General features: G+C 44.6%; 2 protein-coding genes across 6 annotated transcripts in view; one reads left to right on the plus strand and one right to left on the minus strand.

The window, feature by feature from the left end:
• Positions 1–16717, plus strand: vrk2 (VRK serine/threonine kinase 2). Of its 2 annotated transcripts, XM_064932427.1 has the most exons (15): positions 1–75; positions 465–616; positions 920–975; positions 1302–1371; positions 2535–2622; positions 2805–2913; positions 3147–3239; positions 3429–3561; positions 10574–10694; positions 11860–11918; positions 12430–12629; positions 14822–14935; positions 15162–15314; positions 15423–15569; positions 15822–16717. In XM_064932427.1, exons 2-15 carry the CDS (start codon positions 487–489, stop codon positions 16275–16277), a joined length of 1929 nt encoding a protein of 642 aa, XP_064788499.1. In that variant the 5' UTR covers positions 1–75; positions 465–486; the 3' UTR covers positions 16278–16717. The 2 variants fall into 2 exon arrangements, with proteins under 2 accessions (XP_064788499.1, XP_064788500.1); XM_064932428.1 differs by lacking the exon at positions 14822–14935.
• fancl (FA complementation group L) overlaps positions 15709–27012 on the minus strand; it is a 15048-nt gene continuing 3744 nt past the window's right edge. For all 4 annotated transcript variants that reach the window (XM_064932431.1, XM_064932430.1, XM_064932432.1 and 1 more), the window contains 9 exons: positions 24012–24108; positions 22984–23052; positions 19383–19533; positions 19116–19199; positions 18174–18219; positions 17858–17939; positions 17247–17363; positions 16895–16966; positions 15709–16522 (listed from right to left, as the gene is read on the minus strand). In XM_064932431.1, the coding sequence (XP_064788503.1) occupies positions 16487–16522; positions 16895–16966; positions 17247–17363; positions 17858–17939; positions 18174–18219; positions 19116–19199; positions 19383–19533; positions 22984–23052; positions 24012–24108 (754 nt within the window). In that variant the 3' untranslated portion in view covers positions 15709–16486. The remainder of the gene's footprint in view (positions 16523–16894; positions 16967–17246; positions 17364–17857; positions 17940–18173; positions 18220–19115; positions 19200–19382; positions 19534–22983; positions 23053–24011; positions 24109–27012) is intronic.

The raw sequence follows: 27012 nt of genomic DNA on the forward strand, positions 1-27012 counted from the left end.
TGGCGGTTGAATATCCAGCTCTATCGCTTCCTAGATCTTTGAGGCATTTCACGGAACATTATCCAAACTCTAATGGTAATGTATCGCCATGTTTAATTTTTATAGTAGATTTCTAGTTAGGTATCTTGCTAAGAACAAGTTGACACTGAACTGTGCAATGCCACCGAGCCAAATGAATCGAATATATTGTTTTGCTAGCTAGCTAATTTAGTTTTATATGTAGTTTATTCGATATAGTCTGTTAGCTTGCTGTAGCTATCTAGGTAACGTTAGCTAGCTAATATGCTGGCCAGTGTCCAGATTTAACTGACTTTCAGTTTTGTTTCTGGATTTATTAGCTTCTCTCTACTTTGCAAGCTAGCTGGGTGGCTGTAGTTGCATCTGTTGACCACATGTCAATAGTCTGTCTGTACCATAAGTTACTATTGCCAGCCAACTAACTTGACTCTTTTACACCAAAATAGGTTCCTATTGCTGGCTAGCCCCATGGCCCCTCCGAGGAAACGAGCATTGCCTGCACCCCTACCAGACGGGTTTACACTGATCGACACTGAGAAGAAGCAATGGAAACTGGGCAGAATTATTGGCCAAGGAGGTTTTGGATTGATCTACCTAGGTAAGTAACCAGACGAGTATGTCAATCCGTCAAGGTATCACAGATTCTCAAATAAACATGCATCCCAATTTATTTTACCAGGAATCACAGATTTGGGTGTAAAGCATTACCAACAGAGCATAAAAACTGGAGTACATCTGATTGATGCCAAATTAATGTCATGTTTATCACGGTTTCTTTATGTGTCCCTGTTTTTTTTTCTGTATTTTTTTCTCTCCCCTCTTTCTCTCTCACACACCATATCTCCCTCCCTCCTTTTTTCCATCTCCTACCTTTCTCTCTCTCTCCCTTTTTTTCCTTCAGCTTCGCAAGACATGGAAATGCCTGTTGGGGAGGATTCTCATTTTGTGATTAAAGTGGTGAGTACAGGGATGGCTGTGTTGTGAGTCAGGGCATTTCTATCACTGTATACGCTTTGTCATTTGTTCAGAGACAACACCAGATGTGATCGACAGTTTGACTTAACTACAATAATTTACTGTGAAACTATCTTTCACTTTCTTTCTCTCTCGCTTGCTCTCTGCTTACTGGGTTTTTTGTGGATATGGGAAGGTATCATAAGGAACTTCCGTGTTAATATGCTTATGAATAAACCTATAATTGTATGGCAGTCACATGCAACAGTTCTCAGCATTTCTATTTCCACATTTCCTCATATTTCACCCTCTTATTTCATTGTCTGCAGGAGTACCATGAGAATGGGCCTCTGTTTTCTGAGCTCAAGTTCTATCAGAGGGCAGCTAAACCTGAGAACAGTGAGTATCAACAAATTCAATCAGTCAACATCATGATGTAGCAGAAATATGGATGTCATAAGTGAATTCACCAATTTGTAAGTCGCTCTGGATAAGAGCGTCTGCCAAATGACTTAAATGTAAATGTAAATATGACCAAGAGTTCATAGCCTATGTCCAATATAGGCTACATACCGTGTGGTTACAACCAAACCTATTTTAGGCTACATCTTATTTGAGCGGCCAGGCCCAGTGCAGCGGGAGTGTACTTGGCTGATGAAGTGCCCAAGACTGCTGCCTGGTGTAATTAATAAGCCAAAGCAAACATGCACCTCAGTGGCAGTTAGCCCCTTCCCTGCTTGTTTGAGCTCTTAATTCATAGAGAGGGACCCAATCCCACATAATGATGCCTGCTCCTCTGCTGGGCCCCTGACCACCTGCCAGTCTGGTGGAGAGCCAGCCAGCACTCCAAGACAGGCTTCCTGTTCACTTTGTGTGTTTCTGTGTCTGATTTAGAAGTGCATGATTATTTCCTCTGTCTTTAAGTGGTCATATTTGTTTTTGTGAACAGTTCAGACAGTCCAACCTGAATCCACAGTCATTAAAACCACACTGCGTCCTAATTTGTTGCACCACTTTTAAGACCAAAGGCTTAGGTCCTCTAGGATCGTATCTTGGGCACTTGGCCATATTTGCTCAGCACCAGTTGTGCACCTGCTACCTTTCAGAGGGAAAGAAACAAAATGGCATGAAGGTAAATACTGAGAGCAACAAGTAATTCATAAAACAAAAATGCTAAAGAGGAAATATCTGTTTTTGCACTCTTATTGTGTCCATTATTTCTATAGAAAAACAATAGGTGCAATCGTTGCACTGATGAAAATACATTGTGGAAAGGGGCGGCAGGTAGCCTAGTGGTTAGAGCGTTGGGCCAGTTGCTGGAAGGTCAGCTCGGGGATTCGATCCAGCAACAAGGTAGAAACCGGTTGTTCTGTCCCTGAGCGGGGCAGGGTGCTGAAGGACCCGCACCTCTCACCTGATTGAGGGGTTGGGTTAAATGTGGAAGACAGGTTTCAGTTGAATACATTCCAGTTGGACAACTGATTAGGTATCTCCCTTTCCCTAAATATAGTATGTAAGATACCATTTTTGGCCCTTGTAATTCTGTCCTGCTGTTGATTCAGTGCAGAGGTGGATGAGGAGCAAGACGCTGGATTTTCTGGGGATCCCTGCATACTGGGGATCAGGACTGGCAGAACACAACGGAACCAGGTACTACTGGAGACACTACACTGACTGGTGTAGTCATGGTGAAGGCATTAATAATCCCTTGCTTTGTGGTTGGGAAGTGTGTTAGAGATGATTTTACCTCTTATCCTTGACCTTTGCCCTGTACCATGTACAGTTTTTATCCAGGTGACTCGATTAAGAACAAATTCTTATTTACAATTCAGGTATAGGTTCATGGTGATGGACCGCCTGGGCAGTGACCTGCAGAAGGTGTGTGAGAGAAACGGTGGCAAGCTGAAGAAGCACACAGTACTACAGCTAGGACGTGTCCTGGTGAGTCCCTCCCTCTGTTCAAATCAAATTGTATTCGTCACATGCGCCGAATACAGTGAAATGCTTACTTACAAGCCAACAATGAATTTTAAAGAAAATACGAGTTAAGAAAATATTTACTAAATAAACTAAACATAAAAAATAAATAAAAAAACACAATAAAATAATATTAATAAAACATCCTCTTCCAAGATGGAATGTAAAGATTTCACCTTCTCTTTGTCTTCCTACAGCTGGATGTGCTTGAGTATATCCATGACAACGAGTATGTCCATGCAGACATAAAGGCTGCCAACCTGATGCTTGGTCACACAGACCCTGACAAGGTTAGCGCTAGCACTGTCTCAGAACAGTAGGCATGCGTATTCAAGGCATTTATTGTACTGTGTATAAAATATACGTAGAAGACCGTTACTAGCTATATTAACATTGAGCAATGTATATGTTAAGCTTTTTACTTGTAGGTGGGCTGACTGTTATCTACACATACTGTCTGTTTATTCCCTATGCTGCAGGTGTACCTGGCTGACTACGGCCTGTCCTACAGGTACAGCCCAGACGGCGTACACAAAGAGTACAAAAAGAACCCCAAAAAGGGACACAACGGAACCATAGAGTACACCAGCATAGATGCCCACAATGGAGCCGGTAAAGTGGGATTTCATTGATATGAACACTCATAGTTTCAGGTGGCAACAACTATTGTGTAGTGAAAGGGCAAGGTTTCTGGGTATATATACAAGAATTGGTGGACAATAGCTCACTTGTCTTGACTGTGTGGCCAATGATCTCGTATGGATGTATACTAACTGCGTTACTGTATCTTTCAGTTGGCAGTGTACTTGTTTATCAATGCATAAAGTGAACCCCCCCTTCGTTCCTTGCTATAAAACCGCCCTCAGTAGGGAACACATTAGCTGGCAAATTGCGTACATGGTCCTTTTTTATTGGACATTGATTCTCTCGGCCTCGTATTCCCCGACACAGACTCCATTAAAAAAATCCCCTAATTAGCTAAAGTCATAACCTGCATCGTGTATTCATCCCCCATTAATTAAGGCTTTGATGTTTGGTTAGAACGGGACTGGCCACTGATAACCTCTGTTTGCTAAGAGCGGAGGACGGTGCCGAGTTCGATATGCTGAACGAGTGTGGCGAAGACTCCCTAATCGCCATGCAACTGTTTCAATCAATGCTGTCCATATGAAAGAAAACAGACAAGATGCTTAGTCAGCGTTATTGATAAAGGCAAACCCGTCAATTTTAATCTTTTATAGAGTGAAGAGGGTGGTGGGGGTTAACATGCTGAGCTTGTGTTTTTATGTTCGGTTCTCTGAATCAAGAGGTGTATGTTGGGCCCATGTAATTCACAGTTGCATACAAGCTAAAAATGTGGCAGGCGGAACATGCTTCAACATGTTCCGAGTCGTTGATCTATGGCTGTGAATTTAATTTAACAAGAGGTTGGATAGGAATGACATTTAAATCACAGGACTGGTTTAAACACCGGTCTGTTCTTTTACAGACCTACATAGAAGTACACACACACTGTCATCTAGTGCAATTTGTTCTCATGTCACATATACTGTATGTCGTTGCATATGGTCCTCATTCCAACTTTTTGGTCTTTGCTTAACAGTAGAAGCTCTTGTATAGGTGAATCATTCCTTTGCTTCTATAGCCCAGGTGTCATGAATCTTCTACAAACTAAAGTAGGTATAAGATGAAAATATACACTCACTGGCCAGTCTATTACATACACCCATCTAGTATCGGGTTGCCCCCCCCCCATTTTGCCTCCAGAACAGCCTGAATTCTTCAATTGCAATTGCTGCAGATTGGATGGTGGTACAGCAAGTTCCATCCCTAAGATGTTCTATTGGGTTGAGGTCTGGGGACTGTGCAGGCCACTCAAGTAAACTGAACTCGCTGTCCTGTTCCAGGCGACGTTCTTCCATTCCTCAATTGTCCAGTGTTTGTGATTTGCGTGCCCACTGGAGCTGCATCTTAGCTGATTGGAGTGGAATCCAGTGTGGTCATTTGCTGCAATAGCCCATCCGTGACAAGAATCAACGAGTTGTGTGTTCCCGAGATGCCATTCTGCTCACCACTGTTGTACTGTGCCGTTATTTGTCTGTTCGGCCTGCCTGTTAACTTGCACGATTGCCGGTCTCCTTCAACCTCTCATCAACGAGCTGTTTTTGCCCACTGGACTGTCAATGTAATGACGCTAACAGACATGGTCGCTCTGCTTCTTTGCAGTATTTTTTGGGGGGGGTGTTATTTTTTACATTTATTAGCCCAGAATGTTTTTGTTATTGCATACAGCCGGAAATAACTTTTGGATATCAGAGCGGCGGTATCTCACCAGCAATACAACCAGGAATATGACTTTCCCGAATTGAATCCTTTGTTCGTACCCCCTGGGCAATCAAACTTATCCCAGAGGCTGCTCCATGTCGGCGCCGGCAGAGAAGAGGTACTTGGAGTGGACTTGTAGTCAATCCACCGCTTCCGAGTATTTTACTTTCGAATGTTCAGTCTTTGGACAATAAAGTAGACGAGCTCAGGGTGAGGATCTCCCACCAGAAATACATCAGGCACTGTAACATACTCTGTTTCACAGAATCATGGCACTCTTGGGATATGCTGTCCCCGTCCATACAACCAGCTCGGTTCTCAGTTCATGGCGCAGACAGGAATAAAGAACTCTCCGGAAAGAAGAAAGGTGTGGGTGTATGCTTCATGGTGTGTGTTACGCATGCCTCTATGAAGAGGGAATGCAACACCCTGCTACAACTCAACTCTCCGTGAAGTGAAAAAGGTATGGACTGTAGGTGCGAGTAAGGATGACAACAGACAGAATGTGGTACCGTTTACAAGGACTTTATTCCTTTACACGGTAATATGGGGAAAGGGGCTGGACGGAAGCAAAGAAAGTAAATCTCAAAGCCCCCCCTCTCCTATCTTACCTGCCTAACCAATACTTACCTAATTTAGCACCACCTGGTGCCCTAACCAAGGTCTTAGCTATTGTGCCTAGACAATGAATGAATATGCTACGGGTATATGTATGCCCGCGGGCCTCTTGCCTAAGCACTCCCTAGGTGCCTTCCCCTTCCCCCCTGGGAACAAATGAAACAAGAGAACAAATAATTTCTCAAACAAACAAAGGACATCAAATAAGCTCTATCTGAGCAACAAACTCACTGAACATACCAACTGCTACCAACAACTAACATAGTAAATTATCCACAGCCATCAGCCTCCTCTCTCAGCAATGATTCTCTATCACCTTCAATCTCTCTGCAATGACCTCCCAGCAATTAACCTCCTGAACAGAACACTGGCTTTTATATAGCTTCAGAATGAATGTGTAACTGGAGACAGCTGTGTTTTGACGAGGGGGCGGGGTCAGCTCTCCAATTAGCCATGGAGTCGACCAATCAGCTGCTTGAGGGATTTCAGGAAGCCATTTCCTGAAATAAACACATGCTAATACACAAACTACAACACAAACTGGGGAACGTAACAGTGTGATTGTGATAATGTATAGAAACTTAAGTCCTTTTGTTCACCCGACCTAGAATACAATCAAATGCTGACCGCATTACCTCCCAAGAGAATTACCTTTGGTTATAGTCACAGCCCTCAAGAAACTACACTGGACTTTATGCATCTGGTAACCACATATTCTGAGGCAGCATTTATTGTTGCTGGGGATTTTAACAAAGCAAATTTGAGGCAAACGCTACCGAAGTTCTATCAACACATTGATAGGGAAACACTAGATCACTGCTATTCACCTTTTCGAAATACCTATAAGGCCCTCCCTTCGGTGACCTAGTTCATCAGGCAGTGTGTAGGGGATATTTTTCCTACCATGACTTACACCTACCCAAAACAGAAACCGTGGATAGATGGCAGCATTCGCTCAACTGAAAGTGCGAACCACCACATTTAACCATGGCAAGGTGACTAGGAATATGGTCAAATAGTGTAGTTATTCCCTCTGTAAGGCAATCAAACAGGCAGCATTTGTCAGTACAAAGTGGACAGACAAAGTTTGTGACAGGATCTACAGAAAATCACGGATTACTGAGTAAGACATTGAAGCGTGTTAACCCTTGCAAGGCTGCCGGCCCAGACGGCATCCCTAGCCACATCCTCAGAGCATGCGCAGACCAGCTGGCTGGAGTGTTTACAGACATATTCAATCTCTCTCTATCCCAGTCTGCTGTCCCCACTTGCTTCAAGATGTCCACTACTGTTCCTGTACCCAAGAAAGCAAAGGTATCTGAACTAAATGACTATCACCCCATAGCACTCACTTCGGGCATCCATGAAGTGCTTTGAGAGATGAGTCAAGGATCATATCACCTCCACCTTACCTGTCACCCTAGATCCACTTCAATTCGCTTACTGCCCCAATAGGTCCACAGATGATGGAATTGCCTGCACACTGCCCTATCCCATCTGGACAAGAGGAATACCTATGTAAGAATGCTGTTCATTGACTACAGCTCAGCATTCAACACCGTAGTACCCTCCAATCTCATCATTAAGCTTGAGGCCCTGGGTCTGAACCCCGCCCTGTGCAACTGGGTCCTGGACTTCCTGACGGGCCGCCCCCCAGGTGGTGAAAGTAGGAAACACCTCCACTTAGCTCATCCTCAACACTGGGGCCCCACAAGGATGCATGCTCAGCCCCGTCCTGTACTCCCTGTTCACCCATGACTGTGTGGCCACGCACACCTCCAACTCAATCATAAAGTTTTCAGACAACACAACAGTCGTTGGCCTGATTACCAGCCTACAGGGAGGAGGTGAGGGCCCCGGGGGAGTGGTGCCAGGAAAATAACATCTCCCTCAACGTCAACAAAACGAAGGCGCTGATGGTGGATTTCAGGAAACCGCAGAGGGAGCTCGCTTCCATCCACAGTGACGGGACAGTAGTGGAGAAGGTGGAAAGCTTCAAGTTCCTCGGCCTACACATCACTGACACTGAAATGTTCCACCTACAAAGACAGTGTGGGGGAGATGCAACATCCTGCCGGGCTGTATCACCGCCTGGTACACATCACAGATGCTGAAATGGTCCACCTACACAGACCGTGTACGGCAACTGCACAGCCCGCAACCGCAGAACTCTCCAGAGGGTGGTATGGTCTGCCCAACACATCACCGGGGGCACACTGCCTCCCTCAAGGCCGTCAGACTGTTAAATAGCCAGCTACCACCCGGCTACATAACCCTGCACCTTAAAGGCTGCTGCCCTATATACATAGATATGAAATCACTGGCCACTTTAATAATGGAACACTAGTCGCTTTAATGTTTACATACTGCTTTATTCATATATGTGTATACTGTATTCTACTGTATTTAGTCAATGCCACTCCGACATTGATCGTCTTAATATTTATATTTTTCTTAATTCCATTCTTTTTAGATTTGTGTATTGTTGTTAATTGTTAGATGCTACTGCACTGTTGGCGCTAGGAACACAATCATTTTGCTACACCCGCAATAACGAATGCTAAATATGTGAATGTGACCAATATATTTGATGGATGGATGTTTGTTTGTCGTACCAGTCTCTGTAAACCATAGACACTGTCTCGCGTGAAAAGCCCAGGAGGCCGGCCGTATCTGAGATACTTGATCCGGCACACCTGGCACCAAAGATCGTAACGCGCTCAGTTGCTTGGGTCACTTGTTTTGCCCACTCTAACATTCAACCCAACAGTAACTGAATGCCTCAATGCCTGTGCGTGCTTTATATAGCAAGCCACGGCCATGTGACTCACTGTCTGTAGGAGCGATCCAATTTTTTTGTGTGTAAACTGTCTGGTATGTGTTTATGCTTATCATCAGTCCTTTGATGTAATAACTTCTGTTAGGCCTACAGTACTCTACTATTGGAATGAGTCAATCAGGTAACGTTTCCCTTTTTGTCTACAGTTGATAAACAAACCAGAATTATATTCCAGGTGGCTAAATATGATGGCTGGTCTTACTTGACCTCCACGTTGTAAGTTCCTTTGGGTCAAATGGAAATTGAGATGCATGCAGATTGACGAGCTACAAGACTACTTTTTGCTCAAGATCCCACACTCCCATCTTACCTATCATCACCCTCGCTGGGTAGATGTTGCCATGACAAGGGTGGAGATAGAACAGAGTGATGCATCACTGAGCTAATTATCACCTATTGGAGCAGGATGCTTTGGAACGCGGAGATTCCGAAAGAGCGGGTTAAGAGTGAGAATCTGAGGATCAACAGGAGAGAGAAACCCGTGTGCCTACGCACGCATGTGCGCGTGCATGAATGCATGTGCGTACACGCAAGCATATGCATGAATGTGTGGGTGCGTTAGAGAGAGCTGTATGTGTGTGTGCCGCCTTCTCATTAGGGAAAGATTCATAAATACACGACCAAACGGCAAAGGAAAAGCTATTGTGAACAGGGACAATATGGTCAAAGCACGCCACTGGTGCTTAACGTAGTTGTTGATCTTTTTAATTGTTAATCTATTTTGTGGCTGTGGGAGTTGGCGTAGTTTTTGAGTGCTGGTGTCACTTGTGTTTTTCATCTTTATTCCCTCTTATCTGCCTCTCAGTATCAATGAGGCTTTATATAATTGTTTACAACAATGGCTTAATTAGAAGTGGCAGCAACAAATATCCTGTAATGCTGACCTATACACTTAAGTACTTTACACCTTTCACTCTTGAGATAATTGATTCAGTAAATTACTTAAACAAGCGGCTTAATCACAAAAATGTTGAAGGCAAGAACAGAGGCAGATGCAGTGGCAACCCACATCTAACTACAACCAACCAACCCCTGTTGTCCGTCTCTAGGCTAGCCAGTAGTGCTGTCCTGTTGGGTGCCGCTGCCTGGCAGCCACTGTGGCAGCAGCCTATTTAATTGGGAACACTGTCTGGGATCAATGCTAGCCATGGATCTGGCTCGAGATTTCTCCTTCTGACGAAGCTAGTCAGTCGATGGGTAATTTCTCCGGAGATGCACGGCCGTTACAGTATTGAGCTGCTAAAACTCCTCGGGCTCGACCCCTCACATGCACTCAATCCAGACGTATTGATGAACTCCCCACAGTTTTTCATAGACACTTTCTCAGTGCAGGGTTTGTTCACTTCCTTGTATTAAAACTAGATGGAAGGCATTGTTTACAACGAGGCAAGTCTAGAGGTTAATGTGTAGCCATCATCAGTATTTAGTATTTAGATATCTCCCCAGTGCACAGCACCCTGTCGACTTCTGTAACCTGTGGTATTGATTTGGGCGTAGATATCTGTGTTTTACTGCCTTAGAGAGGGGGTGTTTGAGCAATCGAGTGTGTGTGTTTCGGCTGTGCAGCGGGCGTCTGAATCATGTCAGAGGCCACAAGTATCCAGTTTCCTGGAACAGGCCAGAGAAGAAGAAAAACTGACATAAAACGTCAGCCCTCCCCTCAAAGCCCTGTCTGTCTGCAGAGCACAGGAAAAGTTGAAAGACTAACACTCCCTCCATAATTGTCATCCTCTTTATCCTCTCTTTGCATACTGTTTTACCTCTGAACACAGCCCCTCAAACAAAGCTGTTTCTATCCTCCCAAACCAGGTTCTGATCATCTTCTTCTCTGTCTCTGTGTAGCTCCATCGAGACGTGGAGACCTGCAGGTGTTGGGCTTCTGTCTGCTCCACTGGCTGTGTGGGGCGCTGCCCTGGGACTCTGTGCTCAAGGACCCCATACAGGTCCAAGAGGCCAAGACCAGGTAAAGACCACCCTCTCTCTGGATCCCTCTCCATCTTCCTATTGATCCTTAGTGTTAAATCCCCATCAAAATCCGTCAGTTTTAAGCTAGAGGGATGTTGTTTTTTTGCATGGACCGCGTCTCAATTCACCACACCCACCTAGAATATGTCGGTGGCCGAGCTACAGTGGTGTTTGTCACGTGACTTGTCTGAAGGTAACCCGGTACCAGTTAAAAATAAAATATGGAGGTAGTTGTGTGTCAAATAAGGGGTTAAATGTGTCAAAATATATATTTCCTGAGCTTTGTTATACACCTGTCCACATACTTGTGTGTGTGTATATAGAGTATCAAAATCGGGCACACCGCCATGCAATCTCCATAGACAAACAGAATGGCCTTACTGAAGAGCTCAGTGACTTTCAACGTGGCACCGTCATAGGATGCCACCTTTTTATAACAAGTCAGTTCGTAAAATGTCTGCCCTGGTCAACTGTAAGTGCAGTTCTTGTGAAGTAGAAATGTCTAAGAGCAACAACGGCTCAGCCATGAAGTGGTATGCCACACAAGCTCACAGAACGGGACCGCCGAGTGCTGAAGCGCATAGCACGTAAAAATTATGTCCCAGGTTGCAACACTCACTACCGAGTTTCAAACTGCCTCTGGAAGCAACGTCAGCACAAGAACTGTTCATCGGGAGCTTCGTGAAATGGGTTTTCACGGCCTAAGATGACCATGCGTAATGCTAAGTGTCGGCCGGAGTGGTGTAAAGCTCGCCCCCATTGGACTCTGGAGCAGTGGAAACGCGTTCTCTGGACTGATGAATCACCCTTCGCCGTCGTATCTGGGTTTGGCAGATGCCAGGAGAATGTTACCTGCCCAAATGCATAGTGCCAACTGGAGGAATAATGATCTGGGGCTGTTTTTCAAGGTTTGGGTTCCAACATCTAGTGAAAATCCTTCCCAGAAGAGTGGAGGCTGTTATAGCAGCAAAGGGGGGACCAACTCCATGTTAATGGCCATGATTTTAGAATGAGATGTTTGAACCTGTGTCCACACTAATTGACAAAGTATATCTCTCGGATATAGGACAGACCCTTCAAAACCTTTGTCCTTACAGTATGTCTGTTAAGTTAAACAAGGGTTTATCTCTCCCCCTCTATTTCATGCCTGTTTCTCTTTCCAGACTCATAGGTAATCTACCTGGTTCGGTGCAGGAGCTGTCGGTGGGTGGCGCTTGCACAGGTGAGTGAGAGTGCCTCCGTACCAGTCAGTACTTGTCCAGTAGACTCCAGAGTCACGACTTTGTCCCAGAAGGGAATGAAACATTTTTAGGAGGGTTTTTTGAAATGTTCCCACAACTCAATTATCTATCCCAGAGAGATGTCTTAGAGACTCCATTGTTGTTATCTCTGGTACTGTAAACAGAGGTCACGTCTCTGTGAGGTTATGGCTATGTGATGTATGGTGGTGACTGACTGGGATGATTCTCTGCACCTCCTCCAGAGGTAGGGCCGGGCTGGTCGCCACAGATAAGGCCCAGGACATGCATCAACCCTATTGTATATGAGTGTGATACACACTCAACCACAGTGTGTGGGTACACTAGGTAGCTGGACATGTTAGTTGCAGTAAGGGGTGACTGTTTCTGTGTACTGAAACACGCAGATCACACGGCACATAGCCAGTGTTAAAACATCACAGATACGTCGGAGTGGGACTATTGCGCATTCTCTATCTTTTGTCCCGCTCCCAGATGAGTTGGCCAGTTTCCTGCTCAGTGTCAAAGCTCTGGAGTATGAGGAACGTCCGGACTACCAGAGGCTGAGAGAGCTGTTGTCTGAGTCGGGACCGAGAGCGATTGGAGGCCAGGGAAGGCTGGACCTGTCTGTGCCACGAGGAGCAATGTCAGGGGGTTCCTCCACCAGAGAGTCTGATTGGCCAGACAGGGGCAAGGTGAGAGTACCTGAGAAAACTGCCTATTTGGGACCCCTAATGTACACCTATTAATCAATTAATCAATCGCACACATCTTGATCTACTCACAAATGTAGTCTAAATAGGCTCTTCTGGGAAAGCTTTCCATTAGATGAAGGAACATTTCTGCGGGGACTTGCTTCCATTCAGCCACGAGCATTAGTAGGTCGGGCACTTAGGCCTGGCTCACAGTCAGCGTTCCAATTCATCCTGAATGTGTTTGATGGGGTTGAGGTCAGGGCTCTGGAGGCCAGTCAAGTTCTTCCACACCAATCTCAACAAACTTTTTCTGTATGGACCTCACTTTGTGCATGAGGACATTTTCATGCAGAAACAGGTAAGGGCCTTCTCCAAACTGTTGCCACAATGTTGGGAGCACAGAATCGTCTAGAATGTCATTGTATGCCGTAGCATTAAGATTTCTCCTCACTGAAACTAAGGGGCCTAGCCCAAACCTTGAAAAACAGCCCGACTATTATTGCTCATCCACCCAAAATTTACAGTTGCCACTGCTTCGGGCAGGTAGCGTTCTCCTGGCATCTGCCAATCCCAGATTCGTCCGTCGGATTGCCAGATGGTGAAATGTGATTCATCACTCCAGAGAACGCTTTTCCACTACTCCAGAATCGAATTCACACCACTCTAGCGACACTTGGCATTGCGCATGGCAATCTCAGGCTTGTGTGTGGATGCTTGGCCATGGAGACCCATTTCATGAAGCTCCCGACAAACAGGTCTTGTGCTGACGTTGCTTCCAGAGGCGGTTTGGAACTCGGTAGTGAGTGTTGCAGCCGATTCTTACGTGCTTCAGCACTCAGTGGTCCCGTTCTGTTGGCTTGTGTGGCCTACCACTTCACAGCTGAGCCATTGTTGTTCCTAGACGTTGCCACTTTGCTCGATTTTTATACAGCTGTCAGCAATGGGTGTGGCTCAAATAGTTGCATCCACTAATTTGAAGGGATGTTGTAATTCTGTGTATCATGCTGTTTTAATAAAATTCTTGATATGCCACACCTGTCGGGATGGATTGTCTTGGCAAATGAGAAAGCCTCACTAACCGGAATGTAAACAATTTTGAGAGAAATAAGTCGTGTGGAACATTTAATTTCAGCTCATGAAACATGGGACCAACATGTTGTGTTGATATTTTTGTTCAGTATCTAATATAGCTGGATAGGGTAAAGTGCAGGTCAGGGGAGTGTAATGGAGACCAGATGGCTGGACTCTCTTCATGTTCATTGTTTATACTCTGATTTATAACCCTCTGGGAGAGGTGAGGTGTCTGTGTGTGGGTCTGTCGGGAGCCCCAGTGCAGTGTGGGAGATCTACACACACTGACAGCCTCAGCCACAAATCCCCGTCTTTATTTACAACACACATACACTGCAGAAAGTATATCTCATCAAATATGTGCATTTCAATTGGACTGTATCAAATATGTCATCTCTCTGGCTCTTTGCATAGCAGTGTAGAGGTGAATCACATTTTCTTCTCTAAATGCCTGGCGGGGATCTTGACCGCAGTAAAGGGGGTCAACTTGCCCCTGACCCCCACGGAGGCACACCTCATCCCCCTCAAGAGGCTCTGGAGCGGAGGTGGTGATTTTCTGGAATTTACTGGAATCACTTGAGCCTCCAATGGTGACTAACTTGACCCGCAGATGGCCAAAACAGCCCAATTTGAGGCGATTGATGACACACACTTTACACACACTTTACAGGGGCAGAGGATCAGCAGCCATAATTGTTCTAATTTTCTCTAATTTCCATGCTGAACTGCTGGGCAGTTGGATCTGTAGTCAAATGGAAGTCAATTCTTGGAGGTTTGGAAAGTGAGTGTAAATGTCAGTCGAATTAATAGGGGTCATGGAAAGGCTGCTTTCAGTGTCTGTCCTACTCTATTGTTATTTACTCCTTTTTCCTCCCCGATTTCATGATATCCAATAGGTAGTTAGTCGTTGTCCCATCATTTGTCCTGTACGGACTCCCGTATTATTATTTCTCTTCATCATTCAAAGACAAATGAATAATTCAGTGAACAATGCTTCATCTTCAACACAGTAGGTGGCCTTCTCCTGGTCAATGGAGAATCAAGCAAGTTTCTACTATCAGAAACAGTTGCATGCTAGCCTCTTAAGCCCCTCACCCTCTTCCTGTATCCTTTCCCCACAGAAAGCAGGCCGAGGTAGAGGCTCATCCAAACTAAAGCCCGTAGTTGTGGAGGATGAGGAGAGTGATGAAGAGGATGAAGCGAGGCCCAAACCTGTACTACCCAAGGGCATAAAGGTGTTGGCTATAAACGGGATTCACTGAACTTTACTACTGAGCTGTTTGCAACTGGTTTGAGTACAATATGACCCAAAAATAAATGTATTGGAATATACAGTAGTGGACACACATGGAGAAATGCCCTTTTATTCTGAAGTGTTGACAACCGGAGTAAAAGTATGTTTTCATTCAGTTGTTCGTTTGTGTCACATGAAATAATTATTCCGGTGTCCTTTCCCCACAGAAAGCGGGCAGGGCTAAACCTGCAACTCGAGGGGCCTCCAAACCAAAGCCTGTATATGTGGAGGATGACAGTGATGAAGAGGGGAGACCCAAGCCTGTACCATCTCGCTACATTAGGGGACCACCAGTATCCAACCCCCAGTCAGAACATGGGGTAAGGTGTTGGTGAATTTACAAGCAGGAAATGTCCAGGAGTATGTTGTCATAAACTAGCTTCTCACGTGAAATCTCAATCCGGTCTTCTTGTATCTTTTCCCCACAGAAAGCAGGACGAGCTAGAGGGTCGTCCAAACCAAAGTCTGTATATGTGGAGGATGACGAGAGTGAGGAGGAGATGGAGAGACCCAGACCTGTGCCGTCTCAATACATCAGAGGACCACCCAAATCCAAGCCCCAGCCAGAACAGGCGGTGAGGCCAAGGCACTAAGTCCTGCAATATTGACAAGACTCACAACATTTTACAAGAATGGACAAAATTACCAGCTACTTTACATTGACGCCCAACTGATAATGAAATCTGTTTTATCAGAGCAAGTTCAAGCCCAAAATAAATCACTTTTTTTTTTAATTGCCTTTGTTGTAATTTCACATTTAACGGCTGTTACAAAAGTTCAGGTCAATGGAAGAAACCCAAGCAAATGTGTGAATTATCCCCTAACAGAAAACATCAACACAAACCAAACGGAAGAAAATAGTTGCTGATGACGGCGTTGCTGTGACCTCAAGACCACAAGTCAACCATATACTGTTCCAACCCAGAGAAAGTACAACTCATACAAAAAGCAAATTGGGTCAAACACATGATGACCAGTGGGAGGACCACAGTCAGACACACTGGGAAAAACATCTGTACAAAGAGGATGGTTCAGAAATCTTCAACCATGACCACCGGTGTGGGGGTAAGAGTAATAAGCACAATCCCCCAGAATCTGACCACTGGGAAAGTCCCATCCACATATGTGAGTGGGAGGAATACAGCCACAAAGACCACGGCCAGAGAGCAGAGCCTTCTCCCAAACAGAAGAGTGGCTGTAATGTCACACTGTACTGTAGTGCCTTGGTGGTCTTATTCCTGTCCCTGGCCTTTCTATTCACTCTGGCTGACAGTCCTGAATGATGACTTGGTGCTGTTTCCCTGTAACTCTGAGCTTTTTTGTTGTTTCCTATTCATCATGCCTATTTTAGGTTTGCATCATCCCCAACTCTTACTCCAGTTCGCTAGTGTCATGACGTGAGTGAGACGATATACATTAGATGAGATGTATTGTGGATTTGCTGAGGCTCATGTTAAACCATATAGCTCTATGCCCAGGCTTCAGTCAGCTCTCAGGGTTTCTGGGTGGACATCTTCACTGTGATGGGCTGTAAACAACAAAAGTACAAATGTAATTTAACATGGACTACATTGTTATTTGCAAATGTCAAAGCAGGCTCGCTGTATCAATTACTAAAAAAAAAACTTTGATTTGCAACTGTACCTCTGGGGATTTTCTATAGTCTTACAGTGATTTATATGCATGACTGTTGTATAATATACTAACCAAGGACATGGTACCTCCACACTACTAAATGTGATCTGCTATATTCAATGTACTTATTGTGCATGAACAGCACTCTATATTACTTTATGAATGACACATTATATGAAGACTATATAAGGTATGTTATATGACCTTTTTATGAAGGACATCGACTGTAAAGTGAGTCTTAATGCCATATGGTGGCTTGAAATACCTTGCTGCAGTAGGGACACTCTCCAAACACTATGTTGAAGCTCTGGCGACTGGAAGGGAGTCCACGCAACCACTGGAGAGAAACCGAACAGGAACTAGTCAAACTAACTGGAACTAGTCAAATTGAAGTTGACCAATTCCTTGTGCCTCTAGTGGCAAGATTAGAGAAATGCAAAGAAGCCAAACACCTGAAATGAATTTGACGGAAAAAATAAAATAAATTCACATCCCATTTTTGTATGAATTTATAACAAATTATTTTAAATTCATGCATGTCTTATCCTGGATAGTGTGTAGTGTTTTGTAAAACAGACATGCCTACTGATTGGGTAGGATAGTTGCGTGTCTCTTACCTCGTACAGACAGGCCTGGTGGAAGGGTTGGCCGCAGCGAGGGTCGTTGCACACTTGATCAGGAATGGCCGACTCCAGACGGTAGGCGTAACAGATCCCACACTCTGCACTGAAACTCTACAGGAGACATTCTTAGTAGCTCTCCTCCTGTCTATCCCCTCTCTGCCAGTGTCCCCCTTCCCTCTCTCTGTTTGCATATTTCTTTTCATGTAACGAGAAGCCCTTTTTTCTCTCCAAGCGATCCATTAAAAAGAGGATGGCAGGTACAATTTCAACATCTGGTAAAGTAAACTTTGCTCTTCGGAATGTTAATGATGCTGAGGCATTAATCACCGTGGCGACAGTGGATAAACACGGCGCCCTTTCAACCCATCCGGCGGCAAAAAAGAGATAAATGGGGGTGTGATTAAAGCGATCTCGATAGTGCCGAGGATTCTGCCATCTTTGTTATTCTAATGATCTTATCTGTAAACAACCCAATTAAAGGGGATGCACACCCACCTCCAGCAAACAAAAAAGACCAGAAATAAAAATATATTTCTATAACACACGATTCCTCGGCAGAGGTAATTGTGAAGGCTTGGTGTTTGAAACAGGGAAATGCAACGTACAGATTTTTCGTGGGTGGCAGGTGATGGGAATTCTATCTCCAAAACATCCCGGAGGTTTTGCAAGATGCTGCAGTCCGGGTTCCTGAAAGACACAAAACAGCTCCTTCACACACTAATTAAACACATGCAAATGAGGGCGAGACGGAGGGAAGAGAAGTTTGCAATTATGACCAATATGTCTTTCTCTCCCAGCTAGGAAATGTTGACCAATGCTATCACGTTGAAATGGCATAGACTGTTAATTTAGAATCACATTGTATGGAACATATAATACCAATAAGTAGACTGTATCCAAATGACTGACTACCTAACTTACCATAAATGCATGTTGGCATTCAGCTTGTTCCTCAAAGGTGTAACCACTGCAGGGGAAAATAACCCACACAAGTTGTGAATTCCAAATGGACATTGTAAAAAGAGAGGTTTAGAGATACACAACACTTGCAGGGGGATTTAACAGTCGTTTTTGTGCATTTCAATGCATTTCAGAAAACATCACCCCACATCTAATTTGGGGTGATGTCAAGTGTTTTCCTGGATGCAGCACACAGGCTCTTACAAACAGCTCTTCATATTTGATGACAGAGAGTCAGGCAAAGAGGAAATATTCCAATAACTTCCACATAAACGCTCTGCTCTAGTCCGTTCCACCCCATGAGCCTCGTCTTTGTGTACAGCCATCATTGCATTCTGTTGTTTGTTATTCTTAAATGCAAAAAGCAATATTTCTGCGTGACCCCATCTATTTGAGGGTCGCTGCCTGCCTCAGTCTTGGCGACAGCAGTGTGTGTTTAATAGCATTGCTAGGCAACCAACAATGAGTTCTGTGTGGCACTGTTGGCCAAGCATGACCTTGGATTTAAAGAAACAATTGGCAACAATTGTTAGGACTTAAATAGAACAAACTCGACCTTGGTTGGTCCGCTCCTACTCGCACCAAATCAAAAGCATGATTATGTTGTAAAAAACTTTGTTGGGTAGTACACATTCATCAGCTTTCCTTTTTAATACAGCTTTCCTTTGTCTGTGATCACAGATATGATAGAATAAGGGTAGGTGGAAGCCAGGTTTCCTCAATACTACATGTGCTTATCAAATTGAGTCAGAAACAGTTAATAGACAGGAGGATGCATAAAATACATTGAAACATGGCAGTGTGCCGTCATTTAATATAGGGTACACATTTCATATACATTATCGATTAAAAAAAACATTTAAAAAAAAAAAGGAACAACCATAAGTATAGTCTTTCACCTACCATGCTCAGCTCCAAGCAGGCAGCACTCTGGCAACATCTTTGGGTGTTGCGTGTCAACCTCCACTTTTATGGACACGTTATTTGCTGCAGACATAGTTAATCAGTGATTGGAGACGAGGAATAGCTGACCACAACACAAAGGAAGCAATGATAAAAGTGATAGGTAGTAGCAGTAGTGGTCTGTTGTTTAGTTCAGTGTGCATGAGGGTTAATTATGGCCTATAGAGGTCTCTAGTTGGTGAGTTTGCATGTCTGTGTGTGCGTTACCAATGGCAATCCTCCTCATGGTGTCGGCCCTGCTGGGTTTCTCTGGCTCTAGAACCCAGGTCTTTTCATCGATCTCATCTAGAACCGCCCAAAACTCCGCCAGAGACTCTAGAAGCAGCAGGAACTGAGTGTGAACATGACCCAGAGAACTCTGTGGGGAACAGAACACCGGTATGACAACCTAAACTAGGGTTCAAATGTGTGGGTGGATACTTTTTGAATAAAGAAATGAAGAATTATCTTCACTGAGAAATTATAATTACCGGTAGTTAATACAGTCCCTTCAAAGTATTCACACCACTTTTCCCACATTTTGTTGTTCCAAAGTGAGATTAAAATGTATTTAATTATATATATATTTTTTAAATGATTGACACAAAATACTCTTAATATCAAAGTAGAAGAGAAATTCTAACATTTGTCAAATATTTATAAAAACTAAAAACACTAATATATCTTGATTATATAAGTATTCAACCCCCTGAGTCAATACAAAAAAAAAATCACCTTTGGCAGCGATTATAGCTTAGTCTTTAAAATGATTAGTTCTGAACTTATTTAGGCTTGCCATAACAAAGGGGTTGAATACTTATTGACTCAAGACATTTCATATTTAATTAATTTGTAAAATGTCTAAATACAAAATTCCACTTTGATATTGTGTGTAGGCCAGTAACAAAAATCTCAGTTTAAACAATTTTCAATTCAGGCTGTAACACAAAATGTGGAAAAAGTCAAGGGATATGAATACTTTCTGAAGGCACTGTATCATTATACCCATGTACATTAAATGGTAATGATTTGCAGAAAAATTGGCATCTATAAAAGGTCTTACCTTGGAGAGAATGACCCATGTAACCTAATAAGTTTATTTGTATTAAAATGACCACAATTTACACCAACTAAGCTATCTAACGGTTAGGGAAATATTTTTGCCTAGATTTGTGAGGTGAAGATGAAACATTATATACAAACATGATTTGACTCTTTATTTAGCATTTAATGCAGGCACAGGCTCAAAAAAACAAATTCCCTTTAACAAACTATTTTATTAGACTAGCTTTGTCCCGGGAAATCCGACATGAGGGAGAAAAAAAAAAAAATAGAGAAATGAACCAAAAATTATGGGTCATTGTGCCAGCACAGTGCACACAATTTAGCATCGCACAGGTGCAGAGACTCCGCAATTACTGGCCAATTAATGCCAGTGGCGTGATTATGGTTATGGCTCCATAGAAATACAGTGGACCCAGTAAAAGGGGGCTTGGTAATTGAATTCCTGCTGGATTTGAGTGGCAGGATGTAAGAGTGTGTGTCTGTGGAAAGCTAAGATCCGCTCAGTACTCCTTGAGTGCCTCAATTAGGCCTCTTCATCTAGCACTGAGTAAAAACAGATCTATCCTCGCTACAGGCTTAACTCCTGAGGAAATGAGAGCCTAACCGTACATACTAAAACACTGCTAATAAAAGCAATCATCTAGTGTGGTTCAAATGGAGTAATGACGTATGAATGGATACACCTAAAGCCTTTATAATGGTGGCTTGTGTAGACATTGAGGGAACTGTGATGCATCTGCCTGGGCCCTCTTCTCCTGGCTGATGACAGATAGGATTCTAATCATCTATTACTGTAGGTCCGGTACATACAGTTGTACACGCACGGACTCACAGACTGCTGGCAGAGGCTGCTCATGCTGTGCCACACCTGCATTGGTGGGTCTGGTGCCCACCAATGGTCCTGCCCAGCCACAATCTGATTCGTACGTCAATCACCACACACTGATTTTAAAACACAAAACAGGTATGTATTACTGTATGAACATACACTCATTTGCCAGTTTATTAGGTACACCCATCTTGTGCCAGGTCAGACCCCACCTTTGCCCTCAGAACAGCCGGAATTCTTTGGGTTGGAAAACGTTGCTCAATTTGTATCAAGGGACCTAACGTGTGCCAAGAAAACATTCCCCACAACGTTACACCACCGCCACCAGCCTATACCGTTGACAATAGGCAGGATGGGGCCACGGTGTCATGTTGCTTACTTACGCCAAATCCTGACTGCCATCAGCATGATGCAACAGATACCAGGATTTGTCTGACCAGGCAATGTTTTTCCAATTCTCAATTGTCCAGTATTGGTGATGCCCACTGGAGCCACTTCTTGTTTTTACCTGATAGGAGTGGAGCCCGGTGTGGTCGTCTGCTACAATAGCCCATCGGAGACAAGGAACGCCGAGTTGTGCATTCCGAGATGCCGTTCTGCACATCACTGTTGTACTGCACTGTTACTTGCCCTTTTGTGGCCCGCTTGTTGGCTTGCACTATTCTTCCCATTCTCCTTCGACCTCTCATCAAATAGCTGTTTTAGCCCACGGGAATGCAGCTGACTGGATGTTTTTTAGTGTGTAGCACCATTCTCTGTAAACCTTAGACACTATCATGAATAAAAAGCCCAGGAGGCCGACTTTCTGAGATACTGGAACTGGTGCGCCTGGCACCGGCGATCAAACCACGCACAGTCGCTGAGGTCACTCGCTTTGCACATTCTTACGTTCAATCGAAGAGTAACTGAATGCCTTGATGCCTGTCTGCCTGCTTCATATAGCAAACCACAGCCACGTCACTCACTGTCTTGTAGGAGTGAACCATTTTCAATGGGAACGTGTACTTGGTGTACTGAGTGTATATGACGCATTGTCTTGTTTTTCCTCTCTAATGTGCACACAAACTACAGTGTCTCTCTGTCCCTCTCATTCTCTCACACAAACACAGTGTGGCACATCTTGGCCCTGCAACAGAGCAGGCAATAATTACTCATTCAAATGAACATGTCAGGACAGCCGACAGACAAGCCCTTCCCCCACAACACACACACTCCTCTCACAGCACAGGAGAGATCCATCAGCTGCCCAGCAGGCAGACAGGCTCCATACGGCAGCGCTGTACTTAGCTCGTCTTCTCTGTACGGCTGCCATGTACCACACACACACACACACACACACACACACACACACACACACACACACACACACACACACACACACACACACACACACACACAGCAAGAGAACAGCTGTCAGTGTCTAAAGGCTATCCTTTAAAGGTTTACTGAGACAGACAGCAAGTGTGTGAATTGCAACTGAAAAAGTGTGTTAGTGTGTATAAGTAGTAAAGAAAAATCAAATCAAAAATTAATATAGTTACATATTGCAATAGCTAACGCAACCTAACAATTTCTTTGTTGTTAGGTTGCGTTAGCTAGCGCTAGTCGGCTGTACTTGCGCAAAAACTCTGGTATTTTTCATCCTATAGCTTGTTATCCATCTTTTTAAATAGTGAGCCAACATGTTTTCAGCACTTTCATTCCATGACTGATCAACATTTGTTTTCTTATGGTTCTCTTGTCTCTCTGCAGCAGACATAGTGAGCAATATGTTTGGAATTTCAAATCGCAATAAAATCCCAGTATCGAATCACAATACATATGGAATCGGCACCTAAGTATCGTAATAATATTGGTCCCTGGCAATTTCCACTCCCATGTACGAGTGTGAGACAGTTGAACTGAAACAGTGTGATGTGTTTGTGTGTACAGTACCTGTGGTGTCCAAGTCATGGCCAGTGGAACAGGTAGGTCTGCGGAGCACCATGGGGCCTCTACAGGGTGCTGTGAATAGGAGGGAAACTTGCCTTAACACCCCAGAGTTGGCAAACATGCATATCAATGTCCCTGGGTACTTGACTGTTACCAATACTGTATGTACACTAAACAGGCTATAGCCTACTGGTAAATGTGTTTTTCAAGAAGTTAACCCACCCTTTCCTTACATCTCTTATGATTCCTCTCCTTCTTTCCATATATCACTTTCTCCCCCATCTCTGCATGCCAACGCCTACCTTCCACCCTCTGACTGTGCCTATGTGGGGTGACCTGGGTAGGGGAGAAGGGCGGGCGAGGCAGCTGGGCCACAGGAGGAATCCAGGCTATTTTTACACAGCGACGGGGGCAGGCAGGTGGGCACCCAGGCAGGTGGGCACAGGGTGAAACCAACCACCTCCTCTGGATATCATCTGGGCCAGCTACCACCAACCTGCCATGCGGCCACCCTGCTCACTACTCCCGAACCCAGCACTGCCACCCTGCTATACTCAGAGGGAGGGGGCAGGCAGGCATGGAAAGAGTGATATGCCGACTATCGCTAACCAAGATGCCGGCACGGTCTGTGCTAAAACTGATCTAGATGTTGTACCTTTTAAGAGGACCAACCATATGTATTTCTACTAGTTATGCCCACATGCTCTTAGCTCCCTCCTCTCCTCTGCTTCTGGAGGGTTGTATCATGCAACTGTGAATCTAAAGTGGATATCTCTACACTCCCATCTCACCGGGTGTTGGAACCTCTCACGCAGACTTCAGCAAACTATGTTTGTCCTAGATATGGGACTGCTCAGAGAAGTACTGTCTTTTTAACACAAGATGGATATTTGAATGTACTGTGTAAGAGTATGACTTGGGGTTTTTCATTGACTGTTACAATGTGTGTTCTCACTTCAGGGTTTAGTTAGCTTAGCTGTAAGTGTACATGTGTGAACATATTAGCCTGCCAAGTGTGTGTGTTCCCTTACCTTGGGCTTCAGTTTGACGGTGACGACGTGCTGTCGCCCTGAGGAGTCCTCAGCCCTCAGTCTCAGTGTGCAGAACTCCGTGTCAATGGACACCAGCCTGGGAACACAGACATTGGTCAGTCTGGTCAGACACATACTGCATAAAGAGGTGATGCGTTCTCACAGACAGACTCAGAGGTGTTTAGTAGAGGGAAAGCAGGTTGCTCCCATCGTAGCCCATTAATCACACCCTCTGAGAGGCAGTAAGACGTCTAAACAGTTAGAAATCCCCGTAGGTACAGCTCTAGGACCAGCTTACATTTCCCTAATCCTAACCTTAACCTTTAGTGGAGGAAATGTCAAACTGACCCTAGATCAGTTTCTAGACTCTGGGGGGTAACTTCCTCCTAGATTTCCAGTGCAGTAATGGAACTCTGCTGTGGCTGACATGGCCATATTTCTGCTGGAGATTCATGTGGTGTGGTGGTCAGTGTGTAACTTCTGAAGGCATGGAGCAGGGCAGCGTTTCTGACGGACCCGACTAGGATGATCGTAAAACTGACAAAACCACAGAAATGAGTGGAAATATGCTCGAACACACACACCGTGACCCAGCACAGCACCTCACTCCTTTAATCTAGTAACACACAGAAAATGTTTCACTCACTCAATTCATCTCCCTCTTCCCCCCCCCCTTCCCATTTCATTGCAGTGACAATCTAGCAAAAACATTTCTGCATATCAGTATCACAGCTCCATTCTTGAATCACAGTCCCATATCCTCTACTCTGCATTCACACGCGGCCTCCCGCCCCACAATAGCAGGGGCTGGCTGGCACTTGGCGCGATGGACACAGCGTGACAGTGTGATGCCCCACTGTGAAGACTGATGATAGCAGTGCAATTGGAACTACAGGAACGGAGCTGCTTAGAAAACAGAAACAGATGACACGTGTGTTTGAGTGAGCAGTATATGGATGGAGCTAGATGTACACAGTGGTGAAAAAGTAATTTGTTAAAGTAATGATGAGAACTGTGGTACTCCAGATATCAGTATGAAAAGTATGAGATCTGTGCAGAAAGCCGGACAGTCATGTAAAATTCCATTCACTATTACAGTGCCTTCGGAAAGTATTCAGACCCCTTGACCTTTTCCAAATTTGGTTATGTTACAGCCTTATTCTAAAATAGTTCAATAGTTCCCCCCCCGCCCCTCATTAATATACACATAATACACCATAATGACAAAAACAGGTTTTTAGAAAAATGGAAATATGATATTTACATAAGTATTCAGACCCTTTACTCAGTACTTTGTTGAAGCACCTTTGGCAGCGATTACAGCATCGAGTCTTCTTAGGTATGATGCTACAAGCTTAGCACACCTCTATCTGGGGAGTTTCTCCCATTCTTCTCTGCAGATCCTCTCAAGGTTTGTCTGGCTCAATTTAAATCAAATTTGTCACATGCGCCGAATACAACAGGTGAAATGCTTACTTACAAGCCTTTAACCAACAATGGAGATTTAAGAAAATACAAAAAAAGTAAGAGATAAGGATAGGGTAGCCTAGTGGTTAGAGTTGGACTAGTAACCGAAAGGTTGCAAGTTCAAATCCCCGAGCTGACAAGGTACAAATCTGTCGTTCTGCCCCTGAACAGGCAGTTAACCCACTGTTCCTAGGCCGTCATTGAAAATAAGAATTTGTTCTTAACTGACTTGCCTAGTTAAATAAAGGTAAAAAAAAGAAAAAAGAAAAAGAGCAGCAGAAAAAAATAACAATAGCGGGGCTATATACAGGGGGTACTATGCATAGATAATAACAGAGTAGCAGCAGCGTAGAAGAGGTATTAGCTATTTGATTAGATGTTCAGGAGTCCTATTGCTTGGGGGTAGAAGATGTTGAGAAGCCTCTTGGACCTAGACTTGGTGCTCTGGTACCGCTTACTGTGCGGTAGCAGAGAGAACAGTCTATGACTAGGGTGGCTGGAGTCTTTGATCATTTTTAGGGCCTTCCTCTGACACCGCCTGGTATAGAGCTCCCGGATAGCAGGAAGCGTGGCCTCAGTGATTTACTGCCCCCTGTACGCACTGCCCTCTGTCGTGCCTTGTAGTTGGAGGCTGAGCAGTTGCTATACCAGGCAGCGATGCAAACCGTCATGATGCTCTCGATGGTGCTGGGGGAATAGGTTTTGTTGTGTCCTCTTCACGACTGTCTAGGTGTGTTTGGACCATGTTAGTTTGTTGGTGATGTGGAAGCCAAGGAACTTGAAGCTCTCAACCTTCTCCACTACTGCTCCGTCGATGTTAATGGGGGCATGCTTGGTCCTCCTTTTCATGAAGTCCACACTCCTCTCCTTTGTCTTGATCATGTTGAGGGAGAGGTTGTTGTCCTTGCACCACAGGGTCAGGTCTCTGACTTTCTCCCTATAGGCTGTCTCATCGTTGTCGGTGATCAGGCCTACCACTGTTGTGTCATCGGCAAACTTAATCAAGGTGTTTGTGTCGTGCATGGCTGTGCAGTCATGAGTGAACAGGGACTACATGAGGGGACTGAGCATGCACCCCTGAGGGGCCCCCGTGTTGAGGATCAGCGTGGTGGATGTGTTGTTACCTACTCTTACCAACTAGGGGCAGTCTGTCAGTAAGTCCAGGATTCAGATGCAGAGGAAGGTTGGATGGGGAGCGTTGCTGCACAGCTATTTTCAGGTCTCTCCAGAGATGTTCGATCGGGTTCAAAGTCCGGACTCTGGCTGGGCCACTCAAGGACATTCAGAGACATGTCCCGAAGCCACTCCTGCGTTGTCTTGGCTGTGTGCTTATGATCATTGTCCTGTTGGAAGGTAAGCCTTCAACCCAGTCTGAGGTCCTGAGCGCTCTGGAGTAGGTTTTCATCAAGGATCTCTCTGTACTTCACTCCATTCATCTTTGCCTCAATCCTGACTGGTGTCCCAATCCCTGCTGCTGAAACACATCCACACAGCATGATGCTGCCACCACCATGCTTCACCGTAGGGATGGTGC

The sequence above is a fragment of the Oncorhynchus masou genome, chromosome 23 (assembly GCF_036934945.1).
Source record: "Oncorhynchus masou masou isolate Uvic2021 chromosome 23, UVic_Omas_1.1, whole genome shotgun sequence".
Taxonomy (NCBI): Eukaryota; Metazoa; Chordata; class Actinopteri; order Salmoniformes; family Salmonidae; genus Oncorhynchus; species Oncorhynchus masou.

Bases quoted from the DNA above. Each gene is read 5' to 3' on its own strand.
- vrk2 (XM_064932427.1), top strand. From the start codon at position 487: ATGGCCCCTCCGAGGAAACGAGCATTGCCTGCACCCCTACCAGACGGG. The intron at 976-1,301 runs GTGAGTACAGGG...CATTGTCTGCAG, and splicing joins CTCATTTTGTGATTAAAGTG to GAGTACCATGAGAATGGGCC. The intron at 12,630-14,821 runs GTGAGAGTACCT...CTTTCCCCACAG, and splicing joins ATTGGCCAGACAGGGGCAAG to AAAGCAGGCCGAGGTAGAGG.